Source organism: Rhamphochromis sp. 'chilingali' (assembly GCF_963969265.1).
Source record: "Rhamphochromis sp. 'chilingali' genome assembly, chromosome: 16".
Taxonomy (NCBI): Eukaryota; Metazoa; Chordata; class Actinopteri; order Cichliformes; family Cichlidae; genus Rhamphochromis; species Rhamphochromis sp. 'chilingali'.
The window spans coordinates 26,549,635-26,577,134 of NC_137943.1; the positions used below are offsets into that span (position 1 = coordinate 26,549,635).

Below are 27,500 nucleotides of genomic sequence, written 5' to 3' on the forward strand. Positions count from 1 at the left end.
ACAGCAGTAACGTTAGCAACCACGCTGAGCGACAGGGACGGTTATCGTTAATGTGAAGAAAGGACTGCACTCTAATATGTTTCTCTAAGTACAGACTGAATTTATGTTGCAGACCGGGAGTACCATCGGATCCACCTGAGAAGCGGCGTCCTTTGGTACCGAGCAGGTAAGGCCGAAGGCTGACGTTGCGGCTGACTGTGCCGTAGTCACTGTGGGATTGTCCCCGATCACAGGAGGCTAACGTTAGCCAGTAAGTTGGCTAACCATTTCACCTAAACACTCTCTCTGGAGGGTAATACGTTCACCTTTTGTTGTTTTTATATGTTCCTTGTGGATATTACGTCAGATAAAATGCTCTTAGGATGGCCGTTAGCATGCTAAGGTTAACAGCGAAATAGTGCTAGTCAGCCCGTGACGCTGTCAACGCCTCGACTGGTTTTGACAGCTCACTTTGGACAAGGCCGAAGCCACACACATCTGTAGTATTCACTGTTTTTATCTACGTGAGGCTAAACCACCCGCTGCTTTAAACCAAGGTAGTTAAACCATGGTCCCTTTTAACTGAGTTTTTTTCTTCTTTTTTTAACATTGTGGCCAATGCTACCCATTTGTAGACAGTCTGTTGCTAAAGTGAGCTGTTAAGCTTTACATGCGTTGTTGTTTTTCCGCCTTCCGGTGTTTATTGTGTTGCTACTTATCATTTCAAAATTTCCCTAAAGATAACAGCTACAGCCACAGCCAGCATCGCTGCTTTCATTAGTGGTGCGAGATTCGGGTTAACGCCCCACCCTGACCGCGCCACCCCTTTGTGCACAGTTTATATCATGTAGTATTGTCACGTTGCTGGCGGAGGCAGTGAAACGGTGCAAAGAAAGGTTTGTTAGCCGAGATACTCTTCCTATCACCAGCTTTACGTAATCTCACGAGGCTTGACAGTGAAACTAGCTTCTAATCAGATTTTCCTGGTGTGTACTACAGAGTTTAAGGTCACTTCAGCTTTTGCAGGGATGGCCGCAAAGTCCAGGTAATTGCGAGGAGCCTGGTAAGATGAACGAAACCTCGCCCTGTTTCACTTTGCAGGGATTTAGCGTTGGTATGAAATGAAATCAGTTTCAAAGGCGTCATTGATTGTTAACTTCGACTTAGAGACGGTTTTGCTGAAGGGAGGAAGCAGGCTTATTGACTTGCACGTGACTGAACATGAACTTTTCATATCTCCCAGTCAAGCTGTTGTCTTGACCAGATCATGACGCTACAAACCCAGACACAGATGCAGGTTTTTTTTTTGTTTTTTTGCATAAATAAACCTTTGGCTTTCCACCTTTACTGTGATAAACATGATGTTAACAACTTTGCATGCAATTCTGTTAATTCTTTTGCCTAACAATATGCAGAGCAATTGTGTTTATGGGCATTGTCCCCCAAAGGTCCACTCTGAGCAGGAAAAACCCTGAAATATTTGCCATCTTCCTGCTGTCAATTATAATATCTGATATCTAATGTCAGATATTTAATGGACTATCATTGTTTTCTCACTGCTAAGATGATGGATTAATCAGCAGTTCTAGTTTTGAGGATCACATTTTGTCAGAAATAAACTGATTGCTTTTAATTACTTAGGTAAACTCAAAATGTTTACCATCTTCTGCTCAAAGACAGACCTGGAGCTAATTGTTTAGTCGCTGAGTATTTTATTATATATTTCTTTGGGTGATTAGAAACGAGAAGACTTCAAATTGAAGAGAAAACATTTATGTGCTACCTGGATAGTAACTCAAGCATTGTCGACCCGTGATTTTGTGCCCAGAATGGCTATTGGATGATCCGGCCTGGCTTGTAATGATGCATTTACATGTGCATCTTTTTTTCATCTGCATCCAAGAGTAATATTAGTGCAAACAGCACTTGGAACAAAACACAAAGTTGGCTTCATGTCATTAACCACAAACACCGACTGATGAGATGGAGCTATGTCCTGTGTGTACTTCTGAGGTTTCTTCCCCCCCCCCCTCATACTGTTGTTGTTGTCTGTGGGCTGTACAATGGAAAAAACAAAAGAAGAAACAATCAAAGAGGGAGGGAATCACAATGATCAGCTTTCTCTCTTAAACTTGGTTTTCTGCTTCAGGCTCTGTGTACGCTCACTTGACTGCGATTGAGTGCCTCCTGCTTCGGTCAGAGGAATTCCTGATAAAAGTCTATAAAGGATATGAAAAAAAGACGACTTTTCTGCAAGTAAGCTGAGAGTATTACTGCAGAAAGTCATTTATTTTGTCACTCAGTGCACTTTCAGCGCAACAGTTATTAAAAAACGTGACTGCTACACATTTGAGCTCTGAAATTTTAAACTGGATCTGTAGAAACATTAAAACTAACCCGTTGTGTTTACGCCTGACTCTGTACCACAGCTTAATGATGGAGAGGTAGAAATCCCTTAGACTGATCAAAGTGAAATGGAATATTTTTGGTGACAAAGTGTTTTTGTCTGTGTTAAACAAACTTTGGAGGAGATTGGGAGAAAAATGAACTTTACTGCAGGCCTTCATTTGATAGTGTAAGTAAGCTGTGACTGAATAGGTTACATGTAAATAGAACAAATTCCCCCAGTAAAGGATCAATATCATCCTTGGACAATGTAACACCCCCCCCCCCCCCCCCCTCCCCCCGGAATATAGAATGATTAATAGATTAATAATTTAGATGATTAATTTATAGCAGAGAAGGTAGTTCTGGCGTGGCAGGTGAACAGCTGGCTCTTCTCATTTAGACAGGCTGTTCTACAAAGGACTTTTACTGGTGTTTTAATGGAAAAATACTGACTGTAAGAAATAAACAAGTCATTAAAAAGAGTTCATTTTAGCAAGGTTTCTTCAGAGGGAAATTAATCAGTGGAAACTAGGGAAGAAGGTGATATAGGTCAACTTCCAAGAAACAACAATAACATAACAATAATTTTGATGATACAAGGAAAAAATGCTGGGCAACGTTTTATTGATGCTCGCAGGCAGCAGCATTTATAAGTGTAAGCGAATGAAGAGCATTTTCTATCCCTCTTTTCTAATGAGTTACTGTCATTGATGACACAGTTTGTTATTCAAAGTGCAAATCTATTGAAACAAAGTGTCAGTGGCATTATAGTGCAGTAATAGTGACACACCATTATGCAGCATAAATCAAATGTAAGCGCAATACTAACCTAGGGAGATTTTCCTGTGACAAAGTTAAGTAAAAGTATTAAATAACTTCTTAACACGTACGTTTTAGAATGGCTAAAGTAATCTAAGCTTGTAAATTAAAAAATATTTTCCAACTGGAATCTCGTGTCCTGAGTTGAGCTTTCAACCAGCTGCTTAAAGCCCCGCTTTTCCAGCATGTAACTGCATCAGTAATTCCACTTATCATTTGCAATTCCTGTCATGCAGATTCAAACCAGCGAGTGCTCCAGCGGCACTTGGCGGAGACATTTGTGTACCTTTGGGTAACACATCTCCAGCTGCTAGCATCTCCTCCTTTGTAGCCTGATTGTACTCAACTGTGTTTTTGCCTCGAGTGGTGAAACAAATTTGTTGTTTTCACCCGCGGTGGGAACACTTTTCTTGCATATTTTCCAGAGTAGTGTGCTTTTTTGGAAGTTGTTGAAGTACCTTTTTACTAAAACACTGAAGGCTGACATGTACCTTGTGTGCTCGTGCGGTATTGTCTTGTTGCATGCACCAGGGAACATAAACACATGGTGTTGCTACAGCAATGATTTATTGCTATGAGGTTTTTATATCTCATAAACATTTTTACTGGCGTTATCATGAACAATAAGATATGGTAGAGCAATCACTTTATTGGCCCAGAGCCATGGAGCTGTTGGTTGTGTTGAAGAGAATCAGTGAAAATGTGGTGCATAATTACACATATTTTAAAGTAAACTCTGAAGCTAACCTGTTCCAGACCAGGTTATTTGAGCAGCAATAGTCACAGTGGTGATCTAGGAAGGTAAAAAGAAGTTGTGACACTGGAAGTTCGGATTTTAAGCTCAACATACCTCACTAACCCATTATTCTCACTTTGTAGTACATCCCTCTGTTTTGAGGATGCACATCTTCCTCTTTGCACTAAAATAGATGGAGCTATATCCTGTGTGTATTTCTTTGTTTTTTTTACTGATACGTTTGCACTTAACAGGTGTCTTCTGTGCTTGTTGGCAAGCCAAAGCGGTATATCATAGGTTTAAAGACATTGTGTATGCTGTGGCACTCTGTATGAGTCATTTCATCATTAATGTGGTTTAAATCTGCTGAGTGAATCTGCTGTCATCAATCAGTAAGTCTTTATTTATATAGCACCTTTTGTGATGGTTAGTTGTAAGTGCATAAGAGATGACTGATAAGACAGAAATCAGTGTACTAAAGAAGAAGAATAGTAATTAAAAAAAGATAAGCTATGTAGAATGTTTTAAAGGAGAAAATATCATAAAGTAAAGGCAAATAAGATGTAAGCACACCATGAGTATATCAATAAAATGAAGTGAAACTGAAAACAAAAATCCAATGCTGGATAAAAAGGAAAACATTCATATTTTTATAAAGCACTCTCAGTCACCCTGTAAGTACATGTGACTGCTGTAATCTGTGCCAGCGACTGCATTTTGGAGCTTTGTGGTGAATGATGCTATCATTGATCTGGGACACAAGTTTTAAGACTAAAGAGGTATTTTCAGTTAAAAAAAAAAAGAAGCAGTTATTATTTTAAGCCTTTTAGTGGCTGTTGTCGTCCATATCGGACACAACAGATAAAAGTGAAATTACTGGCTTTTGTGCCTCCTGAAAAACACTGCAAAGTGTTATCACTTGTGTAATGTGTGACTGTGTAATAATGTTTTCTGTTTCTTTAATGCTTCTGTTCCGTCCAGTGACGGTACCCAGAACCTGTTGTGGGGTTTTGTGCTCACAAAACCCCACAACAGTGACTATTCTTTGCAAGTTCCTTTGCCCACAACAGTGACTATTTATATAGCTGCGCACAAATGAAATATAAAAGTGTAAATTTAAAGAAAGTACACATCAAATTTTTTTTAATTAATAGAGAGGAGGACAGCGAGGAGGTAAAACTGATCACGTTCTGGTGTGGACAAAACTGTGCAAAACCACTTAAAGATAAGGAGGAAAAACTATCAGGAGGAGTTAACACAGGCTAACAAGATGTCAAATAAGCTAAAGAAGCTACTTTAAAGCAAGCCATCTGTTCTGAGAGAAACTTTGTCTGCTGTGAAGAGCTGGATTTGAACCAAAGGCAGCAAGAAGATCACTCCAAAATGTCCCTGAAATTTTGGAGTGACCTTCACCTGTTCATTTGCAGCCTTTTCTATTTTCCCCTTTTATAAAATATGATGTGTTAATATCTTACAGTTGTTGCCCAGTGTTTGATGGAGTAATATGTGACTTAAGAGAAATATGATTCCGGCAAACACTCACACTCAGCCGTTTGCTTTATGATGAAATGCTTCTTTAAACACAGCACTCTGGATAGGCAGACCCCGAGCCACCAGCGTCCCTTGTCATTTTTATCGGCACGTCCCCTGCTCCCCTAAAGGCCATCTGTGTCAGTGTGTGAGCCTTTTTTTTTTCTGTTTTGTTTCTTCGGGGTAGGGGATTCGACTGCGTCCTTGATGAGGAGCCCGATAATGGAAAGTTCCAGCGGTTTCTCAGCATCCCGCTGCACGGGATTCATGTCTTTGTTGAGCTTCCTCTTTTCACACGGAAAAGTGGAAGTACAGAGATTTTGCTCTTCATTTGTACTAAAATGATAATTGCATCATAATTTTTCAGCACGTGCAAGAATGTGTTTGATGAAGTTTGGAAGAGCTTTTGTCATTTATTGGCAGACTTTGGCAGCATGGTGCACTGCTGGATACATCTTATGTATATTATATTACTGAAACTTGAATTGCCTAAGCTGAATAATCAATCATTATAACCTGTTATGGTTGCAGATGGGATCCAGAATTGTCTGTGAATGAGTAAGGGTTTATCCTCTGGTTCAAAATCAGCTATGTAAGCACTATTGATTTGCTTATAGTTAAAACAAAGAGGCTACGTTACCCCAGATAGCAGAAGTCTATATATTTTCCTGTTGTTTTTGCTGGTGATTTTCCTTTGGTGCTGGGCAAAACCTCTTTGGTGAATGCCAGCATTTTCATTTGCAGGGAAAACCTTAAATTATCAATAAGCTCTAATGAAAACTGATGAGAAGTCTCAGGTGCATGATGTCGTATACATCCATCAGACAGAGCAGGAAATAGGCTTGTAGCCACAGCTAATTAGTACATCTTGGTGTTTTTTGTTGTTGTTTTCTCTTTAATCTGTCAACGTCTCTGACTCTCAATCAACTGACTGCAGCACAGTCAATTTGTCCATTTGACCATCATCACTAATGGTAATGGAGTGTGATCTAAAGCCTGTGCCTGGGATCATTGGAGTGACTTTCACTTTCATTTTAGTGTGTTTATTGTCAATCCACGATTTTCAGGCATGCAAGTCGGACATGTGTCATTCATTTCAGTGTTGCTGTCGGTGAAAATGTGACCCTTTTTTATTCCCTTCTACAAAGCGTATTTCTCAGTAGACATTTCTTTGCAAGCAAGCTTGATTAGCTTGAGCTGTATGACCAGGTGCATCTGCTAATTGATGCTAAGTGACATCCATACAAAATATGATAATTTCACTTAGCACAGCTGAAGCAAAGGCTTTCTGGACAGTCTGTATCACACAGCAGTGTTTGTTTATTTCTCAGATAACTCCATTAAAAAAGGCACCATCAGCAAACACAGTGAGAGGTTGAGTTCAGTGACTTTAATTAGTGGAGGTGAAGCAGCTACATGTGGGTGTTTAAACCTTTGCCCCTAAATCCAGTATACAGATGGATGAGACACGTTTTTGTACTCTCCATTATGGTGTTTTGAAATCAGATGGGACAAACCAGTGATAGATCCTGCTGTAAAACTGAGGCACAGCAGACACTCAAAGGTTCTTGGCAATAATATACCCTAGATAATTGTTTCTGGCTTTTAGAATAACCGCCTTAAAATAACTACATGTTTTATTCAGTATAACCTGAAACTGGCGACTAAGTCTGTGAAGTCATCAGGAAAGTGTTCACAGAAGTCGTAGAGGAAGGGAGCCTAGGGGTGTTCTCTTTTTTATTTTATTTTCAGAAGTCTTTTGGCAGCTAGGCGAGTCGCCCCCTGCTGGCCACAAAAGACAGCACCGCTACATGGATCCAACTTGTCAGAACAAAACCTCTTAAAGCCATAGAATAAAACCACAATATAAATATGTGTGACTGTGGCTCAGAAAGTAGAATAGCATTAGATGCATACCAGTTTGTTTTACTGTTTACCACTGGCTTCATGTTTCACGCTGGAAGCTGGCTGTCTTTTCATGGCGTCTGTGCTATTCAAGAGGAGTGGCATTGTTTTCCACTTCCAGAGTAGGTTTATTTTTCAGCCCTGGGTGTTGATGCTTGGTCTTAACTCATTCATAAATCTCAGCAGTCTGCCTTGTCATTATTAAAGTCATTTATGATGCGACTGCTTGTTCGACATGAGCTGGACAACTGTGTCATGATCCACTGCTTGGCATGTCAGTGGCTGATAATAAGGGGATTTGCCAGTCATGCAGCCATGGAAAAAATTTATCTTGTGAGGCGATGAGTCAGGTTACTCGAAGCCTGACTGTCTTGCTTGTCATCAGAGTTGTTCTTTTAAATATATCCTCTGTTACACTGTCAGCTATCAATTACACGGTTGAGAAGCGCAGTTTTAAGACAAGAAACCCTCCATTGTATTGTTCTTCTTTTGTTTTGTTTTTTTTGTTGTTGTTTTAACTCGGAGTCACTCAACTCAAATTGCAAGTCATGGACTAAATGTTGTTGGTTTGTTTTTCTTTCTCTTTCACATCCTCAGACCAGTGGGTGAGCAATGCCACCGGTGTCCAGCTGTGACTGCCCCCACCTGGACTGCGTGGGTGAGATCACCAAGGAAGAACTTATTCAAAAATCTCATGTGAGTGACACTCTCCACCCTCTGTTGTATTAAAAGTGCTATGCAGCATAACAAAGACTGCATGACAAGCCTGGTTTTATTGTTTTGGTACTTTCTCACCTTAAATGAAATAACCCTGACCTGGGTGTTACATTTTTCTAGGGCCAGTGCCAAGACTGTAAAGTTGGTGGACCAAATTTATGGGCCTGTTTGGAGGTAAGACGATGTTTGCTGCTGGAAAATGCTGCTCTTGCTTGGTGAAAAAGTATCCGCATTAGACTGCATTTTCATTTTTCTGCATCCCCTGTTTAATTTTCTCCGTAGAATGGATGCCCCTACGTGGGTTGTGGAGAATCTCATGCTGACCACAGCACTGTTCACTCACAGGTGAGACATCTCAGACTTTCCAGTGCGTTTCCATTGTATCAGGATTTGAAATTACATGCAACTTAATCGAAATTACATGCAACCAAAGGAGAAGCAGATGAGGAACAGATGGTAGTTCAGGAATACCAGGTCCCAGGAGTCATGACTTGCAATAAAAGCACCTCCAGCACCACTTTTATTTTTTATTGTTTTTTCTTCGTCAAAGAGCCCGAGTGTGCATCTTTTTAGCTTTTGAAGTGCACGTGCTCTCAAAAACCATCAAGCCAACTCTGTCTGGCCACATCTCCACACATCCAGTTCAGTTTCAGCAGTGGATCATCCATTATTAATCTCCTTTCCTCTGGGAAGTGCAGGAGACTCACTATTACTGTCGGTTCCATGGCTACAGTAACTACCCCTCCTGCAGCTCATCCACCCTCTGGTGCTCTCACTGTTGACTAAAGCTTTTCCTCCAGCACGCTAGGGCCATGTGGGGACAGGAGGACTAAAGGGGCAAACATGTAATTTGCTCTGGCTGTTACTATATCCGTTGTTAAGTCTGTATCTGGAAAAGGCTGTAAGAGGGATATTGGATACAGAGGGTACTGGTGGAGAAATTTAATATTAGCTGGCCATTTTTTAAATGATATCGCTCATGAATTTAATATGGATCCTCTATCTGGGACATTTGTCTGCGGTGCTCGCCAGCCACCTTTTGTGTGTGTGTGTGTGTGTGTGTGTGTGTGTGTGTGTGTGTGTGTGTGTGTGTGTGTGTGTGTGTGTTGTTTTTTTTTCCCTTTCTTTCCAGTTGAAGCCATCTAAATCTTTCAAGAATAGGGACCATGCTTAATTAGTGCTCCAGAAGCCCTGAGGGGACAGAACCATTTTAATCTCTTGACTACGCAGTGATGGAGACTACTGCCAGATTGTATGTGACACAGTAGTAAAGGGGGATAATGTTTTTGTTTTTATGTTTTTGTCAAGCTATAGATCACAGAGCTGACCAAAACTCAATATCTGTACATTTTTATTATTTGGCACATTAGCAGGCAGATAAACAGCTTAAAAATAAAAAAATTTCAGGTTTTAAGCACTGAAATCAAACTATTCTGCTGAAATTCTGTAAAAGGTGGTCTAAGGTCGTTACCTGCTACCAGTGCTGAGGTGCATGTGATGCTTCAGTACATACATCAGGAAGATAATGACTGACTGATGACTCAGTGGACTTGTTCGCTCATACTGTGTTATTAAATCCCTCTGGCACTGCTGTATCATCTCACATTCAGTTACAGTCACATGATTTAAAATATCCCCCCAGCAAAAGCAGTGACAAGAGGAAGGGAAACAAAAATCTTTCATTTCTTGCTTTCTCAACTTCTTAATTTTGCACTTTTAATTCCAGTTATCACCGTCTCTCAAAGTGGAGGATACTCAGTTATTCCTATGAATACCACACTGTCTAGCTTTAAATAGGTATTTGCTTTTGTTTGTATTTCAAACTCCACTATACATTTAAAAATGGATGTTTAAAGTAAACTCCTGCATATTTCAAGAAAATTATTTTAAGCTTTCCAGTTACTTTCAAGCTGCCGGTACTCTGAAAGTGTAGTTCCTGATTGGATCACAAGAAGAAGAATGGTAGCCTCTTGCATTTCCTAGCACTCAGTTATTTCACTCTTAAAGACAGAAGAGGCTTAGGAAGGAGACTTGACAGTCAAATGTTTTTTTTGTTTTTTTTTTAATTATTTGACACACAAAACTAGATCCAACCACCTCCTTATGACGATCACAGGGTAAAGCAGATGTTTTATTGCGGCCAACGCTGCCACAACACCACGAATGTGTTTTTAGTTTTAGTTTGAAAATAGCTTGAGAATGAGGCATGAGTTGTTGTGATGGGACAGGTTTTACTGCATTATTCCCTTTTCTCACGCAATATCATAATTAACAAGGAGCTGAATTTGTTTTAAACAGTTAAATATTATATATGCTGGTAAAACATGCTGTAAAGCTCTGTGAATTCAGTTTGTTATGAATGCCCCACCTGGCATGCTTCCCTTTATAAATGTTTTAAATTGTGGTGTTTCGAGGCTGTGCTCAGTCTAGTGTGTCACCTCTGCCAGCTCTGCTCTGCACCGCTGTGGGAAGGCTAATGTAGGCCCGATGAATAATACAGTGTGTGCTGCTGCTCTTATTCGGTCTCGTGTCAACCCGCCCAACAGCAGTGGGTCAGCAGAACTGGGCCACGTTTCCCCTTTAGCCTTCGCTCTGCCTTGATCTCCACCTTTGACTTGAGACATCCAGTTTAGTCTGACTGTGGTTAAAATACTCTGAAGTCTATCCTTTTTTGTTTGTTTGTTTGTTTCTACTTCAAATTTGGGTGGTGTATTACTATGGACCAGTGTAAGTGCTGCGCCCAGTTTGAGATGGTTTGTTTCCCTGTTACCATCTCTGTGTAGATGGAGGGGTACATTCATTGATATTAATGTATTCCTAAGTGTCTTACCCTGAAATCTAACCATCACAACTAATTGCCAGACTCTTACCCTAGCCTAAAATCCAGGTTTAACTTGAAACAGGTCTTTGAAGGGATTTGAAAAAATAAGAAAAAATATTATTGTATTGCCTTTTGTTTCCTGTGACAAATTACTTCTGTCACCTGCTCATGTTGTTTTGATGGTTCAATAAAGCTACAATCTATAATCTGCCTGTTCTGCAAGCCACATGTTGAACAGAAACACAGACATTCAGTGATTGTATCCTATCCTTATTTTCAGAGCAGTAAATGTATGATTGGTAGATGAGTGGGTCATCTACCAAAAGAAAAGGTTTAGTGGACGACCTTGATTGATCCCCGGCTCCTCCATTCCATGTGTTAACGTATGCTTTGACATACTGAATCCCAGTGCATCCATTGGAGTGTGAATGTTTAACTAAAAAGCACTTAGACATAGATAAAAGTGATGTATCATTGTTTGTTGTGATCGGTTGAATGAAACTTGTAGTATGGAAATGCTTTGAGTGCTTGAATTAAGTAGAAAGGTGCTATGAAAGTATCAGTTTATTAGCGTGCTTAGGGAGGATCTACAAATTATACCTGGAACAAAATAATTTGGATAATATACTCAAACTAGTTCTGCACTAATGTTCTATGAAGTTAGGTGGATTTGAAATTGTGCTAAATAAGCAAACTCTCTTTCAAATTAATTTAATTTGAGAAGAAAAGTCATGAGTTTATTCACCCCATGATTTAGTTGGACTGTTCCCAGAATAACTTTAGTCCAGCTGCCAGGAGAGACGTTTAGTTTTTATATATAAAAGCAGCACCACCCATTTTACAAGATGCTGGTTGTTAGATTGCGCTGAAGATTATGAAGCAGGGGCGTGTGTGTCAGCTGCTCCTGTTAACACAGTGTTCTTGTTAAACTTTGTTTTTGAGCTCTGACACGTGTCTTAATAGAATTTATTTCTTTGGATAGGACACGAGACACAACCTCACGGTGAACCTGACCACGCTTCGTGTGTGGTGCTACGCTTGTGGCAAGGAAGTTTTCCTGGAGCGTAAACTAGGTCCTCACTCACCCCACAGCAACAGCAAACCCCTCCCCTTGCCGCAGAACGTGGGTCAGGTATGAGCCAGGCTTCCTTTCTATTGTTATCTCACAGCTTGAAGATACGGTTTACTTGTAGAACAGGCTGGTTTACATATTCACGAATGAGGAATTCCACCAGTAACAATTAAACTGTAGTTATTTATTTCCTAGACAAGATCTTTTATTATAAGGTTTATGTGTGTCTGTTACAGGATGGCAACAAGGCCCCTGGGAGTCCTACCTCCCTGAGAGTGCCCTCTAATGGTGGCTGTGAAGACATAGACATGGAGATGGAAGAGGAAGACGACATACGTGCCAGAGGTGAGCTGTGTTTAAGTGATTACCACATCAGTGTCACAAAGAGTTAGCTGATAGATCTTATTAATGAATACTATCATTTTCAAATTAAAGTATTCAAATCAACACAGCTAGTTTAGATTTTATATTAAACACATCCATTTATTGTGGCAGACGGCCAAAAAACATAACATCTGCCACGAGAGGTGGTGTTTACTGCAGCTTAAGCAGCAGTTTAAGCAGATTTTGTTTTAACACAGTCATACAGCAGTTCATGAAATATTCATGTGCTGTAATCTATTGATTTGTGTTTGTTGACCCTGGTTTTCGGGTCGATGAAGACCATTTTTAAATTTGCTTCAGCTGACATGTCGTGATTTCTGACTGTGTACACAAAATGGACATTTTTCCTCTTTTGAAAGCCCAAAGAAAAGTCCACATTTGACGGCTGGACTTTTATGGTAGTTAGGATAATCTGGTCCAGAGATCCATGTTCAAGTCATCCACATAACAGATTGTTATTATTTTGGATATGGTACTAATTTAAAATATGTTATTAATTACCATTATCAAGTTTAGCCATTAAAATTACTAGTCTGGATATAAAAGCGTTGTGTTTAGATTTCCACACTAAAAAAGGCAGAAAAAGGTTTGAGGTAAATTACAGAGGCTGACACTTGTTTCAAAGCTCTGTTTTCTTGGTTGCCTTAGTGATACATCCTTGCAGAAGCCTGAACAAAAGCATGGGCATACTGTACCTGCTGTAGAGACAAAATATTCTTCCTATTGAAAAAAACGTTAGTTTAAAAAACCAAGAAAACAAAAAAACGGCACAACTCGTGTCCACTGAAACAAACAACTATACTGTTTTTGTTTTTTGTTTTTTTTCTTGTGGCATACTTTGCCAAGAGATCAGACTTGTTTATTTGATTTACTCCTGGCTAATTTATTAATGATAGCTTTGGCATTAACCACATGGCATGGCTAGGGGCTTGATTTTTATTCATCTGTGACAATCAGACCAAAAACACCTGAATGCAAAGACTAGCAAGTGTCGTTCAATACTTTTGCCCATTTACATAACATGAACTACCCATTGTCCTTGTTGCACCAATGGGCCAAGTCCTTTAAAAACTATAAAGAGGTTATTAGAGATGACAAATTAATGGTAACAAATATATTTCAAATCAAAAAAATGAATACACTCTGCTAGGTAAAGGTTAAAGATGTCCAGTAGCCTGTTTGAGCTGACATTGTTGCTTTTATGTGTGGCACAATAATCAAATAAAATCAGTCAAGACCTTTGCAAAAATGTGAAGTATAAGTTCAACAAACTGGCAAACTTGCAATCAGTTTCTCACAATATTAACCAACAAAGGTAGATATGAGAGGTACATGTCCCGCACGCTCAGATCAAACACTGAACATGCGTCAACGTGCCAGCTCCCCAGTATGAAGTCTGTGCAATGTTCAGTTGAAGGAAGCAGGCAACTGCACAGTGAGCGAGCAGAAGTCATTTGTGCCGTTTGACTGTTTTCATGTGTCTGAAAAACAGTCAGACGGCATCTCTGCCTGTTTTCTGCAGAGAGAGTTCAGCTGCGGACAGTGTCCTGTGTTCATTAGTGAAAACGGCTTAAAGGCCGTAAGTGAAGCATTTTTATATTCAAATCTTCTAATTAAAAGTCGAAGCTCTGCTGCCTTAGACACCTTTTTAATTATTAAAATCAAATACTTTTGAAGTCAGTGGGGTGACAAAAATTGAATTGTGTTTTATCGCCTCTTTAATCCAAGTGTGACGAAATTAAAGATGAACACCTCAAATGCAAGAGCTCGGTAATCAGCAGGTGGTTTAGTTCAAAGCGAATGTTATGAATGTAATTAAACAGAGAAGTAAATTTTTGCAATAAGATGAGTGTTTTTAACGGCTCTGATGCACCAAACAGTCTTCAAATAACTAGAGCTGAGAAAAGCCAGCTAATGTGTTGCCTAGCCCCCCCCCCCCCCCCCCCCCCCCCCCTTAGTCATCTGAAACATATATTTAAAACACAAACAAAATCAACTAACAATGATTTACTTGCAGCTATGAATCTGCAGATGAGGGTAAATTAGGATGACGTGCAGTGCCAAAAACTGTGGTAAACTGCACAATGCTGCTAAGCAGGACTATGAGCGGCAGTGCAGCTCAGTGGGTTCCTGTCAGCTCTGTCCCACCAAAGTCACTGTGGAAGTAATGTTTGCACACAGGCTCCACCAAATGACATATGTTATGTTGCGCCTCATGTGGTGCAGCTCGGGCACTGGCACTGCTTCACAGATATTTTTGTCACACATGCAGATCATATGATTTGGAAGCATGGTGAATACGCTTTGAAAACTAATGTGCACTGCAGAACAGGCTGGTCGTATATGTGGGCGACATATTTATAAAAGGAAAACGCATCTCTGGACCGCTACAGCAGGAATGGACACAATTCAGCACAGCATGTTCCCTCATTTGGTGTTTTGATGAAGGCACTGGACCCACATATTCCTGAGGTGTTTAATTAGGTCAAGTTCTGGTGACTGTCCATCAGACATAATTTTCATACTGATTAAACCATTCACTGACTGCCTTGTGCCCTGTGGATGGGAGGGATTGTCATCCCAGAAGCTTCCATGTTGAATGTTGGTGTGTAACAGTGGAAATCCGTTCTTTTGGTGGGTTTATCAAAAGTGTTGTTGTTGTGTATATACTCCAGAAATCAGCTGTTATAGGTGCAACATTTGAGTAATGAAGCACATCCCTGTTCTACATTTTATCACCTGTGGCCGTGGTTTCACAAGGTGAAAGAGACAAGTGCATGCTGGGACCTTGTTTAATGTGGTTTGTGCAGTGGCTGTGCAACAAAACTCATGAAGGCTGGACTCTGAATAAATAGAAACATAGGTTCTCACTTGCATTCCCCAAAACATTATGGCAAATAAAGTTCTAGAACTTAGACCATTGTTATTATACCCCAAACAGAAATAAGACTTTGAATTGTAGTAGGAGCGATAAAATGTGTAATGGGGTGGAGACCACAGGCCACAGCAGCTGTGTCTAAAATACACTAGGCAGGCACTTTTTCCTGCCCCTGCTGTAAAGTATTAATCTCAGAAATGAAACGGGTCTTGTGAAAATGTAGACACTTTCTGTCTGCCATTAAAATTTACGAGGAGTTGATGAAAGGCTTACTTTAATTTCCCCGGTGTGCTCTGTCTCCGTCAGGCCTGACAGGACTGAAGAATATAGGCAACACCTGCTACATGAACGCTGCCCTCCAGGCCCTGTCCAACTGGTGAGACTGCTGTTTATCCACCTTCTGTCCCTGCGTCTACCTGTCTATCCCACTGTTCCTGCGCAGACAGCTTTTTCTTCGTCTAACTTTCCTCTCATTTCTCACACTGTTAACGCGCCTATTCAATAGCCATTTGCTGTTTTATACACCATCTGACTGCCTCTTATTGACTGTGAGAAACAACCGCGGCTGTGCTCATTTGAGTGAGTGAAAATTGCTGCAGTGCACCATTTGAGATGACAGAAATGGCCTTTTGGAGTTCCCTGTAGGGTCTTCTCTTACAGATGAACACCAACTCTTCTACCCCCCCACAAGTCTTCTGTTGCTTCTCCTCATGTGTTTCTTGCTCCTTTCCCACCATTTCTTTCTTTCTTTCTTTACCTCTTTCTTTTATTGTTTTTCTTCCAGTCTGACTCATCTTTTATTGTTTATTGAAGTGCCAATCTGTGTGATTCACTGCTCATGTTTGGCTTATTTGCGGTGGTCACTTAACTTAGAGCTCTGCAACAAACCTCGAGGCTGTCTTATTGCTTTTATTTTTCATGGAACAACAAAGCAAAGCCCTTCTTTCTTTCTAATACCATCTACCCACGGGCCAGTAAATGTTTAAATTAAATGGATGATGCTGTGTCTGGATGTAAGTAAAAATGGGAAAAGATGTGGGTCAAAATTTGCAATCTAAATCACATTCCAAAAATAGGAAGAACTGACTCACGCAGCTGCAGAAGGAGGGACCTTTTCCTGAAACTTCGCTTTGATGTCTGTTTGTGTGAGCGTAGCGTTCCTCAGTTACTTTCGGGTCATTATGCAAGTCTAAGGACTTTTCTCTTGCCAAGGGAAGGGAACACTCCATGCCTTATTCATCCTGTAGTTTGTCTCTTTCGTGCAAATTCCCGTCCATTCTGTATTCGTCAAGTAAAATCCCCTCAGCTGTTTCTCTTTTCAGCCAGTCTGATGTCCTTCAACTCTCAGCTGTGTGAGGCGGTTTCTCGCATGAGACAAAACCTCTGGGAATTTGTGATATCACTCAATGACTCAAGTATGAATTTAAATGAAATGAATAAAAAATAAAGTGAAGGCAACATTATGTAGATGTGCCAGAATGAAACCTCTCTGGATCTCTGTTCTTTATAATATTTTTTTAATCTTAGAGTCTAATTGAAAACACACATTTAACCTTGAGTAGTATGATAATACTAAGGTATCAAAAAAGCTTTTTACAAATGCTACATATTATAATAATGCAGTATTGTTCTTTGCTCTGTTTTTCTTCCTGTGTCAAAGTTGATTGTTACATTCTGTTTTTTCAAATTACACACTTCACTCCACTCTTCAGTAATGACAACCAATGACAAACTGTTTTGCTGAAGGACAGTATTTGGTAAAGGCTCGTTTATTCCTGCATGTGATATATTCATCCTTTCTTTTTTTTGTCCCCCTCCTTCTGCAGCCCACCCCTGACACAGTTTTTTGTAGAATGTGGTGGCCTGGTGAGGACGGACAAGAAGCCCGCTCTCTGCAAAAGCTACCAGAAGCTGGTGTCAGATCTGTGGCACAAGAACAGGTATTTGGTTATTTACATGACTGAAGAATGAATATTAACATGCCTCCATGCCACAGTTGGAATTCAGGGTCGCTTTCATTACCACCCCAGTCGAATAGTAAGATGTTTAGAAAATGACGCAAAGAATGTATATAAAAGATGGATGCAGGTCACTTTTCAGACCTGGAAGTCCTGGATTATTTCCAGTGGCCAGCAGGGGCAATTTCTGTGTGTGATTATAAAAGAATTTGTGCTGTCAGCGTTAATCTCACTACAGCATTAAGAAAAATGTGTGGAAAAATGACCTTCCCAATTGATCCATTAATTCATGGTCTCTTACAAATTTAGAGTTTTAATGAATACAAAATGATATGTGTATTGTCAATTATTCTCCTCATTTAAGTCAAAATGGACAAAAAGGCTTGGAGCACTTTTAGACAGACCTAGCTTGTGATTGACAAGCCACTGTCATATCAGCACGCAGTGTCTCTCAACTTTAGGCTCAGTTCTTTCTGGATTTTGGTATGATGGCATGCAGCCTGATGTTGATGATGATTGCTGACTGGTTGAAAAATTCACTTAAACAGGAAACGCAGTAAAATGATGGAACAAAATTAGTGTGTTGGCTGTGATAGACATTTTGTTGTTTTTACACTCAGTTTCACTTCACTACAAAGAAGTTCTTTGCTTAATATGACTTTGAGCAGCAATGTTTATTTTATCTATTTTTACACTGCCCCCCTGGTGGCAGTACACTGCTACAACACACAGTCATATTCTGCAAAATTACTCATAGGCCCAACACGAAGCCATTCAGTTGGATCCAGCCCTCTGTTGTTGTCAAAGCTGAGATGGTGACAGCAAAAAAATTTCAAACTTTAAATACTTTGCAAAACAGTGGATAAAATCATGCTGATTGTGTCCATCTTTAATATACAGTCTTTCACATGAGAGCAGTTTTGCTGTTTCTAATTTCACACTCAACATTACATGTGACCCGTGCAAAAAAAATTACATCTTTAAATCAGGCTGTGTTTTCTCACATTGCAGACCTTCCTATGTGGTCCCAACCAACTTGTTCCAGGGGATCAAAGCCATAAACCCCATGTTTAGAGGATACGCTCAGCAGGTGGGTCATCCCAGATGATGAAATGAATGTGCAATGTTTTCATTAATGCAAAAAACAAAACAAAAACATGGGGACACTTGTCACACTTTGAGCCTTTTTCTAGAGCCAAACAGCGTATTTGAGTCTTTCATTTGTCATAAAGTCGGCAGGTGATATGATGCAAACCTTTGACGACTGTGTTGTACGAAATAATAATATCTGTCTGAAATATGATGAAAGATCATATGCTTTTATAATAATGTAATAGGCCTGTTATTGATCTTTTTCTTTTTGATAATTTTGTTTTTTTTGTGCTGAGCTGGGGTTATTATCAGTCTGACCCCAGATTATTAAGATGCCCCAGATCTTATAGTCTCTCTTATTTCCCTCCGTATCACTCTATTCTTATTCCTTTACAGAAATTACATTTTTTTTTCCAGCTCAAAGCACTCACTCCGCTAAACCGAATCCTCTGCCTTTTCAGTCACTAACATGCACTTTCTCTCTCTCTCTCACTCACACACACACACACACACACACACACACACACACACACACACACACACACACACACACACACACACACACACACACACACACACACACACCTGGTCTAAAGGTAAATTGCTTGATTTGATTCCATTTGGCACTTGAAAGCAAAGTTTTGTGCATTATGGACATAAAGGTTTTTTCAGAGAAGTTAAATTGAGGCACTTTGTGTCTTTGGCTGGTGTCTGTAAATAAGGGATTTATAAGCCTGAATGGTGAATTGATAAAAGAGGCCTGTTTCCTCTTGGCTGGCCACTGTTTGTTCAGAGGTTTTAGCTGAAGAGTATTCATTTGTCACGCCACGCTGGGCTGCACAGACTTGGATTAAACATCGCTCTGAATGAAGTTAACATTCCCCAGCTCCTGTGAGAGGAGAGTTCATTTGGCTTGAAGAGGGAGATTGGATGTCTGAGGTTCATTAACTTTGATTACACGTTCATGAGCATTTGGTTTCAGATGTTGTGATCAAAATTGGGATAAACACGGAGGTGAAGTGGTTGTTTTATGTAATTTGGAAGAAGATGTGCTTCACTTTGCCTGTCAAACTCAGTAATATATTGGAGGAATAAATGGTGAGTTATAAGGAGCTCTGATTTCCACATGCTATGGTGACCAAGATAGTAGAATAAATATCTTGCCCTGCTAATATTTTGTGTTTAACTGCACTGTAGGATTCCCAGGAGTTTCTGCGCTGCTTAATGGATCAGCTTCATGAAGAGCTGAAGGAGCAGCTACCTGAGCCCTGCGACCAGTCTCACAGCATCACAATGGACGACAGTCCCGAGGAGGACAACCATAGCCAGTCAGACAATGACTTCCAGTCATGTGAGTCCTGCGGTAGCAGCGAGAGGGCCGAAAATGAAGTGCAGGGTGGGAATGCGTTGATAGATGACACCAACGAAGCAGAGATGCTGATTCCCGAGCAAGATGAGATTCAGGCCAATAGGGAGTGGCAGAAGGAGAAGAACATGATTAATGACCTGTATCGCTCCGGGACTAATGGCATTACGGGTGGAAGCACTGGAGTGGACATCGACAAAGATGTTGATACCACTACAGAGACCACGCCTATTATCAGCAGCCAGGGAGCCATCAAGGTTCAAGGCAGAGCGTCAGGTAAACACATGAGAAATAGTGGCTCATATTTCACGGGATGACTTTTTGATATTCACGGCTAAATTTATGACCTTAAGAGTCTCTAAACCTTGGTCTTTTTTTTTCTTGCAGATTGCTTTCCAGATATCCAAATGCCAAACACTACAAGACCACAAAGTCCAGTCCCCATGGAGGGGCACATTCCCAAAATGTCCAGCAGTCCACCCAAAGCAGCCTCTGGCTGGCCCAGTCTGAACCCGGCACACAAGAAAGGTATTAAACTTTGTTTAGTGCCAGCGAGTTCATCTCCATTATGAGAGGGAGTCGTACCCAGAATAAGAACTGTAAATATAAAGAGGTTAGCAAGGTAACAGTATCCCAAAACTATCCTTGCTGACTCTTGTGTGAGACATGCTGTACTGTATTCTCAAATTTCTCTGCCTCTGTCTGCTTTCTCACAGCAGTGACCACATTCTCCCCGCCAAAGAACAAGCGCCAGAAGAAATATCGCAGCATTATCTCAGACGTGTTCGACGGGACCATTGTCAGCTCAGTACAGTGCCTCACCTGTGATCGGGTTAGTGCTTTTGGTTGTCTTTTTGTTGTTAGATCCGATTGAAATGTTAATGAAAATGCTGAGATGTTGAGCCGCAACAGAGGAGTAGGTAGAAAAAATGCCATTCTGATGATGGGAGGAAAGATGATCTGTGATCACAGTGACATTTTCGCCTTAAGGATAATTCTGCAAAGTGACAGCTCCTGACAAATCCTTATAAAAAAAAAAAAAAAAAACACAAACAAATGAAAAAGCAAAAAAGAACAACAACCCCATTACACTTCTACCTTCTGTGGCCATCAGGTGTCTGTGACCCTGGAGAACTTCCAGGATATCTCGTTGCCCATTCCAGGGAAGGAAGACCTGGCCAAGCTCCACTCATCCACCCACCAAACCTCCCTGGTAAAAGCTGGCTCCTGCGGGGAAGCTTATGCACCACAGGGGTGGATAGCATTTGTCATGGAGTACATCAAGAGGTGTGTCTATAACCCATATGCTGTATTTTTTATTTATTTGTTTTTTACATCAGGCACCACTCAGTAGCTGCTTTCTGTTTTTGTCTAAAATTCACCTCCCTCTGTGTTTGTTTCTCCTGTTAGTTGGTTCTGGGGTCCAGTGGTTACACTACAAGACTGCCTTGCAGCTTTCTTTGCCAGAGATGAGCTAAAGGGTAAGCGGGTGCGTGGAAAAATATGTTGTGCCAGTACAAACATCAAGAATGATGTCTCAATAATTGTTTGTTTTGTGTTTTTAATTTTTTCCCTTAGGAGATAACATGTACAGTTGTGAAAAATGCAAGAAGTGAGTAATTTATTGCACATTAACTAAAATGAGATCTAAATGGACTGCACCTGCAATGACTGCTCCTCTCATTGATCTTTTTTTTCCCTCCCCCCTCATAGATTACGAAATGGAGTCAAATTTTGTAAAATGCAAAGTTTGCCAGAGGTAAACTGACATTTCTAGATATTTATATGATGAAGAAATCCAAATATTTATCCAATATGTCTTCAAATGCCAAGCTTCTGAAATGAGAAATGTTTTCATTCTCCTGCTTCAGATCCTGTGTATTCACTTGAAGCGCTTCAGACACGAACTGATGTTCTCCACCAAGATAAGCACCCATGTGTCATTCCCCCTCGAGGGCCTGGACTTGCAGCCTTTCTTGGCCAAAGACAGCTCTGCCCAGACCACCAGCTACGACCTGCTGTCAGTCATCTGTCATCATGGCACTGCCAGCAGTGAGTGGGCGCAGTCACTCCCTTTTCTGCATGAGACCAGGGCAGCTGCCACCATTTGGCACATACGAGTGTCCTGCATTCATTCCCCTGGAAATAAAATTCACACTTACTTGATAGATTTGTGAATGCTGCTCTAACACATCCCCCTGTCTTCTCCCAGATGGCCACTACATAGCCTATTGCAGGAATGATGTGAACAATCTGTGGTATGAATTTGACGACCAAAGTGTGACTGAGGTGTCTGAAGCCTGTGTCCAGAATGCTGAAGCTTACGTGCTCTTTTATAAGTAAGCCTGGCACACTGTACTTCTATAACTCCTACCTGAACAAATGTAAAAACAAGCTCTCATTTATCTCTGTAGCATTTTAAAATTCACTACGCTGCTCAGCTATTAAAAATTGGATCGTACTTTTGCTTATTCATCTAAAATACTGATTAATATTTGATCTGTTTCTGTCCCAGAAAGAGCAATGAGGATGCAGTGAAAGAACGTAGGAGGGTGTCGGGCTTATTCAACATGATGGAGCCCAGCCTTCTGCAGTTCTACGTCTCCCGCCAGTGGCTTAACAAGTTCAAGACATTTGCCGAGCCAGGGCCCATTTCCAATGATGACTTCCTGTGTTTGCATGGAGGTGCGTATGAAAATGTCAGTTTTCCTGCTGAAGCCACTTGGAGGTCAGATTGTCCTTTTCCTCGCCCTGTGTCTAAATGCTTTGTGCAAAACGTTTTGCTTTGACTTTGACACAGCTTTGGCTTTTGTTCTCGCTCTGGATTTCTGATTCTGACAACGGCATTTCCAACTTCAGAAGAGGGGGAGGGGTTTCTTCTCTCTGTGAAGATGATCCTTCATTCTGTTTTTAGCAGAGAAAGGGGGAAAAAAGTCCTAAAAGGGTTCATGCGAATGGAAGTGACGTAACTGAAAAATAATTTGTGCAGAACAGAGAATGTGTTTACACACTGTAAATAAGCACTTACAGCTTTCTCCCTCCTGCTTGGTAGTCACCAGCACCTAAGCACATAATAACTGGCTAGTCAGGTACATAAGCAGAGATAATATCAGTGCAGTGAAACCATGATTGCTTTGTGGCAGTGCAGCCAGTTGTTTTATTTTGTGTGCAAAGCCGAAAACATCACAGCTTATTTTCACTTTCCTGTTCAAGTGTGCCATGAAAAACACACTAAGACTCCATCAAGAAGCTCTGGCTGCATGTTTTCCCAGGAGGACTTTTTGAAATAAACAGCTGTAAAATGGTGCTGGTGCAGACATAAAAAACCCACTAATTTTTCTTTGAATTGTTCATTTTAGTCAAAGTATCTTAGATTAAAGAAGCGAATTTAAAGACTTTAATTACCTGGTACACTGAGTAATTAAGATCATTTTAGATTTATTTAGGGTTCACACGTCACTTTTCATTATTTGGTTCATTATCTTATCTCGGCTTTCACGTTGCATCAAAATTTCAGTGCTTTTTTGCACGTTCACTTTTTTCCCCCCCACATTCTTCAGTATCTGCAGGGTCCTACTGCAAGCCTTGTTGTTTGCCTATTAAGATTAGAGGTTCTTAATTAAATTTTGCCTATTATAAATCAATAAGACAAGGCCCAATGAAATATTCAAGAGGGTTGGGGGAGCAGCAGTGTAGATTTTCAGTCTAGGGGAAACTGCTGCTCATGTCAAGATGAACTTAAGCTGACAAATGAATTCAAAGAGCTTTAATGCAGCGACATGGAAGGGTTGTTATTTTGTCCTACTCCCACTTCCTTCTTGATCTTGCTGTTTTAAAAAGACTTGCTAAAAGTCAACAAACATTTAATTAACCCAGGTCAGCTTTGCTGTATAAATTATTTGTGTAACCTAGCTTAGAGAAGGAAATGAGACCCTATAACCTGTAAGTGTAATAAATAATAAAGCTTACGGGCTTATTCAACCTATTTGGTGTTTAATATTTGGATCAAAAGAGAGAGGTGATTTAAAAATCTGGAAATTTAGGAATGAGTTGCCACCGTATCCTGACTTTTAGTATCTTAAGCTCAAAAACTCTTTTAGTCCCTAATTTATACAATAAATCAAAGTTCCATCTGGAGCTATAATTGACATTAAACAGTGGGTTTTCACAGGCTGTAATAAATACATCTGAAGTGTTTTTCAAGAAAAAGCCAAAAATTGGAGCAAAATAAACAACTTTCTGTGGAGATCTAAAAAATAATCTTTTTCATAGTCTCGCACCCTGCGGGGAGTTTAGACATGCAGTTTGGGAAGGAGTTTTAATAACAAGCTCTGGGGGTCTGAAAAAAGGAGAAACTGAAGAATATTTAATGATATTGGTAGCACAGTTTGAGCAGTGAATTTGACAGAATTGTGCATAGTTGAGCTTCTTGCCCTGTTTAAGCTCAGCACTGATCTGTAACCATGCGAGCTGTTGCATTTCATGTAAAATAAAATGTTACACTGCAAGCGTCTGACTGCTGTTTCACTGCGTTTCATCAGGTGTGCCGCCCAACAAAGCGACATTCATCGATGACCTGGTAGTGATGCTGCCGCAGAACGTGTGGGATCACCTTTACAGCAGGTACACGAAGTCGACACGGCTGCTTTCAGACTGGCTGGAGGCTTTAAGCATCTTCAGATCCAGCGATTCCTTTGGCTGAAGTAACGTGTGAGTTTGTATGTACTGTTTCCCGCAGGTACGGAGGGGGACCGGCTGTCAACCACCTGTATGTCTGCCACACGTGCCAGACTGAGATAGAAAAACTGGAGAAAAGGCGTAAGCAAGAGCTGGACATGTTTGTCAGGGTAAGCACCCACCCACTCCTCACCTCCCCTGAAAAGCCGTCCAAGCAGCGGCTTTATTTAGATAGTTTCAAAACTGGTTTGTGTATGTGTGTGTTTTAATGCACGGTGTGTCAGTGCAGCCAGGACTCATAGGTGTGTATAGGCCCCTTTTTCTTCAGTCTATTTAACCAGTTGATAGGCTGTATGTGTTGATGCTGTTCACCCCAGCAGGAGATGAGAGGTGCAAGCCAGATGAAAGCCTTATCATTAATGCATTGGGACAGATGCAGCTGTTATTGCCTGCTCAGAATAGGTGTGTGTGCGTGCGTGTAAGTGTAAGACAGAGCTAAAAAGGAAGAACAAGAAATGTGTCATTTTTTTCTTCTTTTTCCAAGAGAGATGAAACTGGTGCAGTGTGGTTTTAAGACTGTCTTCTAATTGGAGTAACTAGCAGAGAGAATTGATTTGGTTTTCCATTTCCTCTCAATCCTTTCATCCTTACTTTTTTCCTTTTTTTGTCCCCTATCCCATCCCACTTACCCCTCCTCTTTCCCCTCCCCACCCCTTTGCGTCCTCCCTCTTGTCTCTACCTCTCACTCCACCCCCACTTCCTCTCTCCCTTTCTCTGGCTCCTTCTGCTCCCTCTGTAGCTGAACAAGGCGTTCCAGGAGGAGGAGTCTCCAGTGGTCATATACTGCATCAGCATGCAGTGGTTTCGTGAGTGGGAGGGCTTTGTCAAAGGAAAAGACAATGGTAATTGGACAGAGGTCTTGCCTTTCCATTCCCCCACCCTACTCCACCCCCCTAGTCCTGTTTAAATGTCTGATTAAAAAGGTTAAATGTTTTCCATGCGATTTACTATGGAGAGACAGAGTTTCTGGAACAAACTGCCAGTCTATATGTTTTCATCGACATATGGGGGGGAAAAAAAAGGCAAATAGATTTTTTTTCTTTTTTTTTCCCTATAGAAAATCCAAATTCTCAGGTTTTTACAAACAGCTCATTTTCAAAAGAAACTGTGGAGTCCCCGTTCCTTCTTTTGATTTTTTTCTTCAAAGAATTCGCTTTAGTCCCCCGAGTCGGGTTTCTATCCTGCTCCAGCAAAATGAGGCGTCAAAATGCATTTCATTGGTGTTCCACTTGTCCTCATATTTTTTTTTTCCTCTTTGCTTCCCCTACTTTGTATTGTCACATCTATTTATAACAGCTTGCATCTGGCACGCCTGCAAATGTCTGTTTTTTTTTTCTTTGTCTTGACTTCTGCTCCTCTAATATTTGTCTTCTCTCTGTAGCGAATGGGGAGCAGATATTGCTTTTTTGTAGTGTGACAAAAGCATTTGACATTTTAACATCATTGCTCTTTGATACAGTTAGGATATGAGAATATAACTCTGTTACTGATGTATGTAATTTCACAACTAATTTTCTTTTCTTCGTCTTTTTCCAGACCCACCGGGACCTATCGACAATTCAAAGATAACAGTAAACAAGAACGGCCATTTAACACTCAAACAAGGTACAAGCAACGTTTTTAAGTTGTAATTCTGTTTCTTCTGTTTTAGTAGGAAATGTATGTCTGAATATTTTAATATGGGTTTTTAAAAAGCATCAAACAAGTCTTGCAGAGATGCTGTGGACTGTAGAGCTGTTTTTCCTGTTGCTGACGTTTACGATGTATACATTTGTGATTGCACCGACCCTACAGGAGCAGATTCAGGACAGATCTCTGAGGAAACGTGGAACTTCCTCCACTCCATCTACGGCGGTGGTCCGCTGCTGACGGTTCGACCGAACATCAGCCACCAGGAAGTAGAGTCGTCGCAATCAGAGGAGAAGATCGAGGTGGAGACTCGCTCCGTTTAATTGAGAACTTGACAATACACCACAACAACATCGAAAACGTTTAAGAAACGGAAAGCCTTTTATTTTGCACTTGACTTTTTTGTTTCAAAAGCATCCAAGCAAAGGACCTCATCTTTACTCCTGCGTGACAGCCTTTGACAGAGGGAATTAACTGAAAAGGGTCGTCATGTTGTACAAATCTGTATAAAAAGCTCTTAAATTTCTATTAGCACTGTAGTACTCATGTTTCAGGTTTTCAGAACCAAGCATTTAAAATATGTGCAGCTAAAAGAAATTCCACTGAATGCCATATTGTTTTGTTTTTTTTCTTCTTTGACCAAATGAGCACATGTTCTATGTCCATGTGTCTTGTGTTGCCGATACTGATGAATCACAATACATCTTGCTGTAGATATACCACATATTTTTTATTTCCTGTTGTATTATTCACTAAATGACAAGGAAAGCAAAATGTGACACTTGGGCTATGAAGGGACTAATTGCTGACTAGTCTCAGGAATGAATTTTGTGTTTTGCACTGTTCTGTAGAAGTACAAATTGGCATGCTCACACAGATGTCTGGTTTGTATTTGAATGTACCAGTACTAATAGTATGTTGGTCAAGACTCAGCACTTGGTTATTTATAACAGAAGGGAGTGATTTAACATGATGTCAATAGATTATTATTATCTTTTTTTTTTCTTTTTGTGGAAACGTGGCAGGCAGACTTTTTAAGAATGCATGCTCCGAACATTAAAATCCTAGTGGAACATCACATGTAAGTGCATGTAAATGCAAAGCTGCTCATAATATGTGCACGCAAATCCAGATCTGTCTTCACTAAAACTGTACAGCTGCAGAAAGCACATTGTAGTAATGTAATCAGCAACATAATGAGCAATCTGATTAATTAAAGGCATTATTTTTGTGTATGGGCATAGTGTTGCTTAAATGTGTTGGCTGATTAGGGAGTCAACAAAATGCTGTACTCTAAGTTTTTGCATATGAGTAAGATCTATTCTGATTTTTGCTGGCTGACACTATTAAAACTTGATGAAAACATGTTGAATGCTGTGCCCACTCTTTAATTGTGTCACTCTTAAACTGCATGTTGTTTCTCCTTAAAGTGTCAATAAGCCATAAATTAGGAAATGTTGCAGAGTGAGAGGCACTCTAAAAATGTACA

At 40.4% G+C, this 27,500-nt stretch overlaps 1 protein-coding gene across 2 annotated transcripts; it reads left to right on the top strand.

Annotated features, from left to right (window-relative positions):
* Window positions 1-27,383, top strand: usp33 (ubiquitin specific peptidase 33). Of its 2 annotated transcripts, none has more exons than XM_080907293.1 (24): window positions 1-166; window positions 7,955-8,053; window positions 8,195-8,248; window positions 8,357-8,419; window positions 11,878-12,027; window positions 12,204-12,312; window positions 15,536-15,605; window positions 17,056-17,169; window positions 18,199-18,277; window positions 19,477-19,921; window positions 20,033-20,173; window positions 20,362-20,477; window positions 20,760-20,932; window positions 21,056-21,126; window positions 21,224-21,257; window positions 21,359-21,404; window positions 21,517-21,697; window positions 21,858-21,984; window positions 22,161-22,330; window positions 24,187-24,268; window positions 24,384-24,492; window positions 25,122-25,224; window positions 25,919-25,987; window positions 26,177-27,383. In XM_080907293.1, exons 2-24 carry the CDS (start codon window positions 7,970-7,972, stop codon window positions 26,332-26,334), a joined length of 2,748 nt encoding a protein of 915 aa, XP_080763419.1. In that variant the 5' UTR covers window positions 1-166; window positions 7,955-7,969; the 3' UTR covers window positions 26,335-27,383. The 2 variants fall into 2 exon arrangements, with proteins under 2 accessions (XP_080763419.1, XP_080763420.1); XM_080907294.1 differs by having other exon boundaries at window positions 20,365-20,477.
* The last annotated feature ends 117 nt before the right edge of the window (window positions 27,384-27,500 follow it).

Coding starts and splice junctions, on each gene's coding strand:
- usp33 (XM_080907293.1), top strand. CDS start 7,970: ATGCCACCGGTGTCCAGCTGTGACTGCCCCCACCTGGACTGCGTGGGT. Junction 18,278..19,476: donor TTAGAGGATACGCTCAGCAG/GTGGGTCATCCC, acceptor ACTGCACTGTAG/GATTCCCAGGAGTTTCTGCG. Junction 19,922..20,032: donor GGTTCAAGGCAGAGCGTCAG/GTAAACACATGA, acceptor TTTTTCTTGCAG/ATTGCTTTCCAGATATCCAA.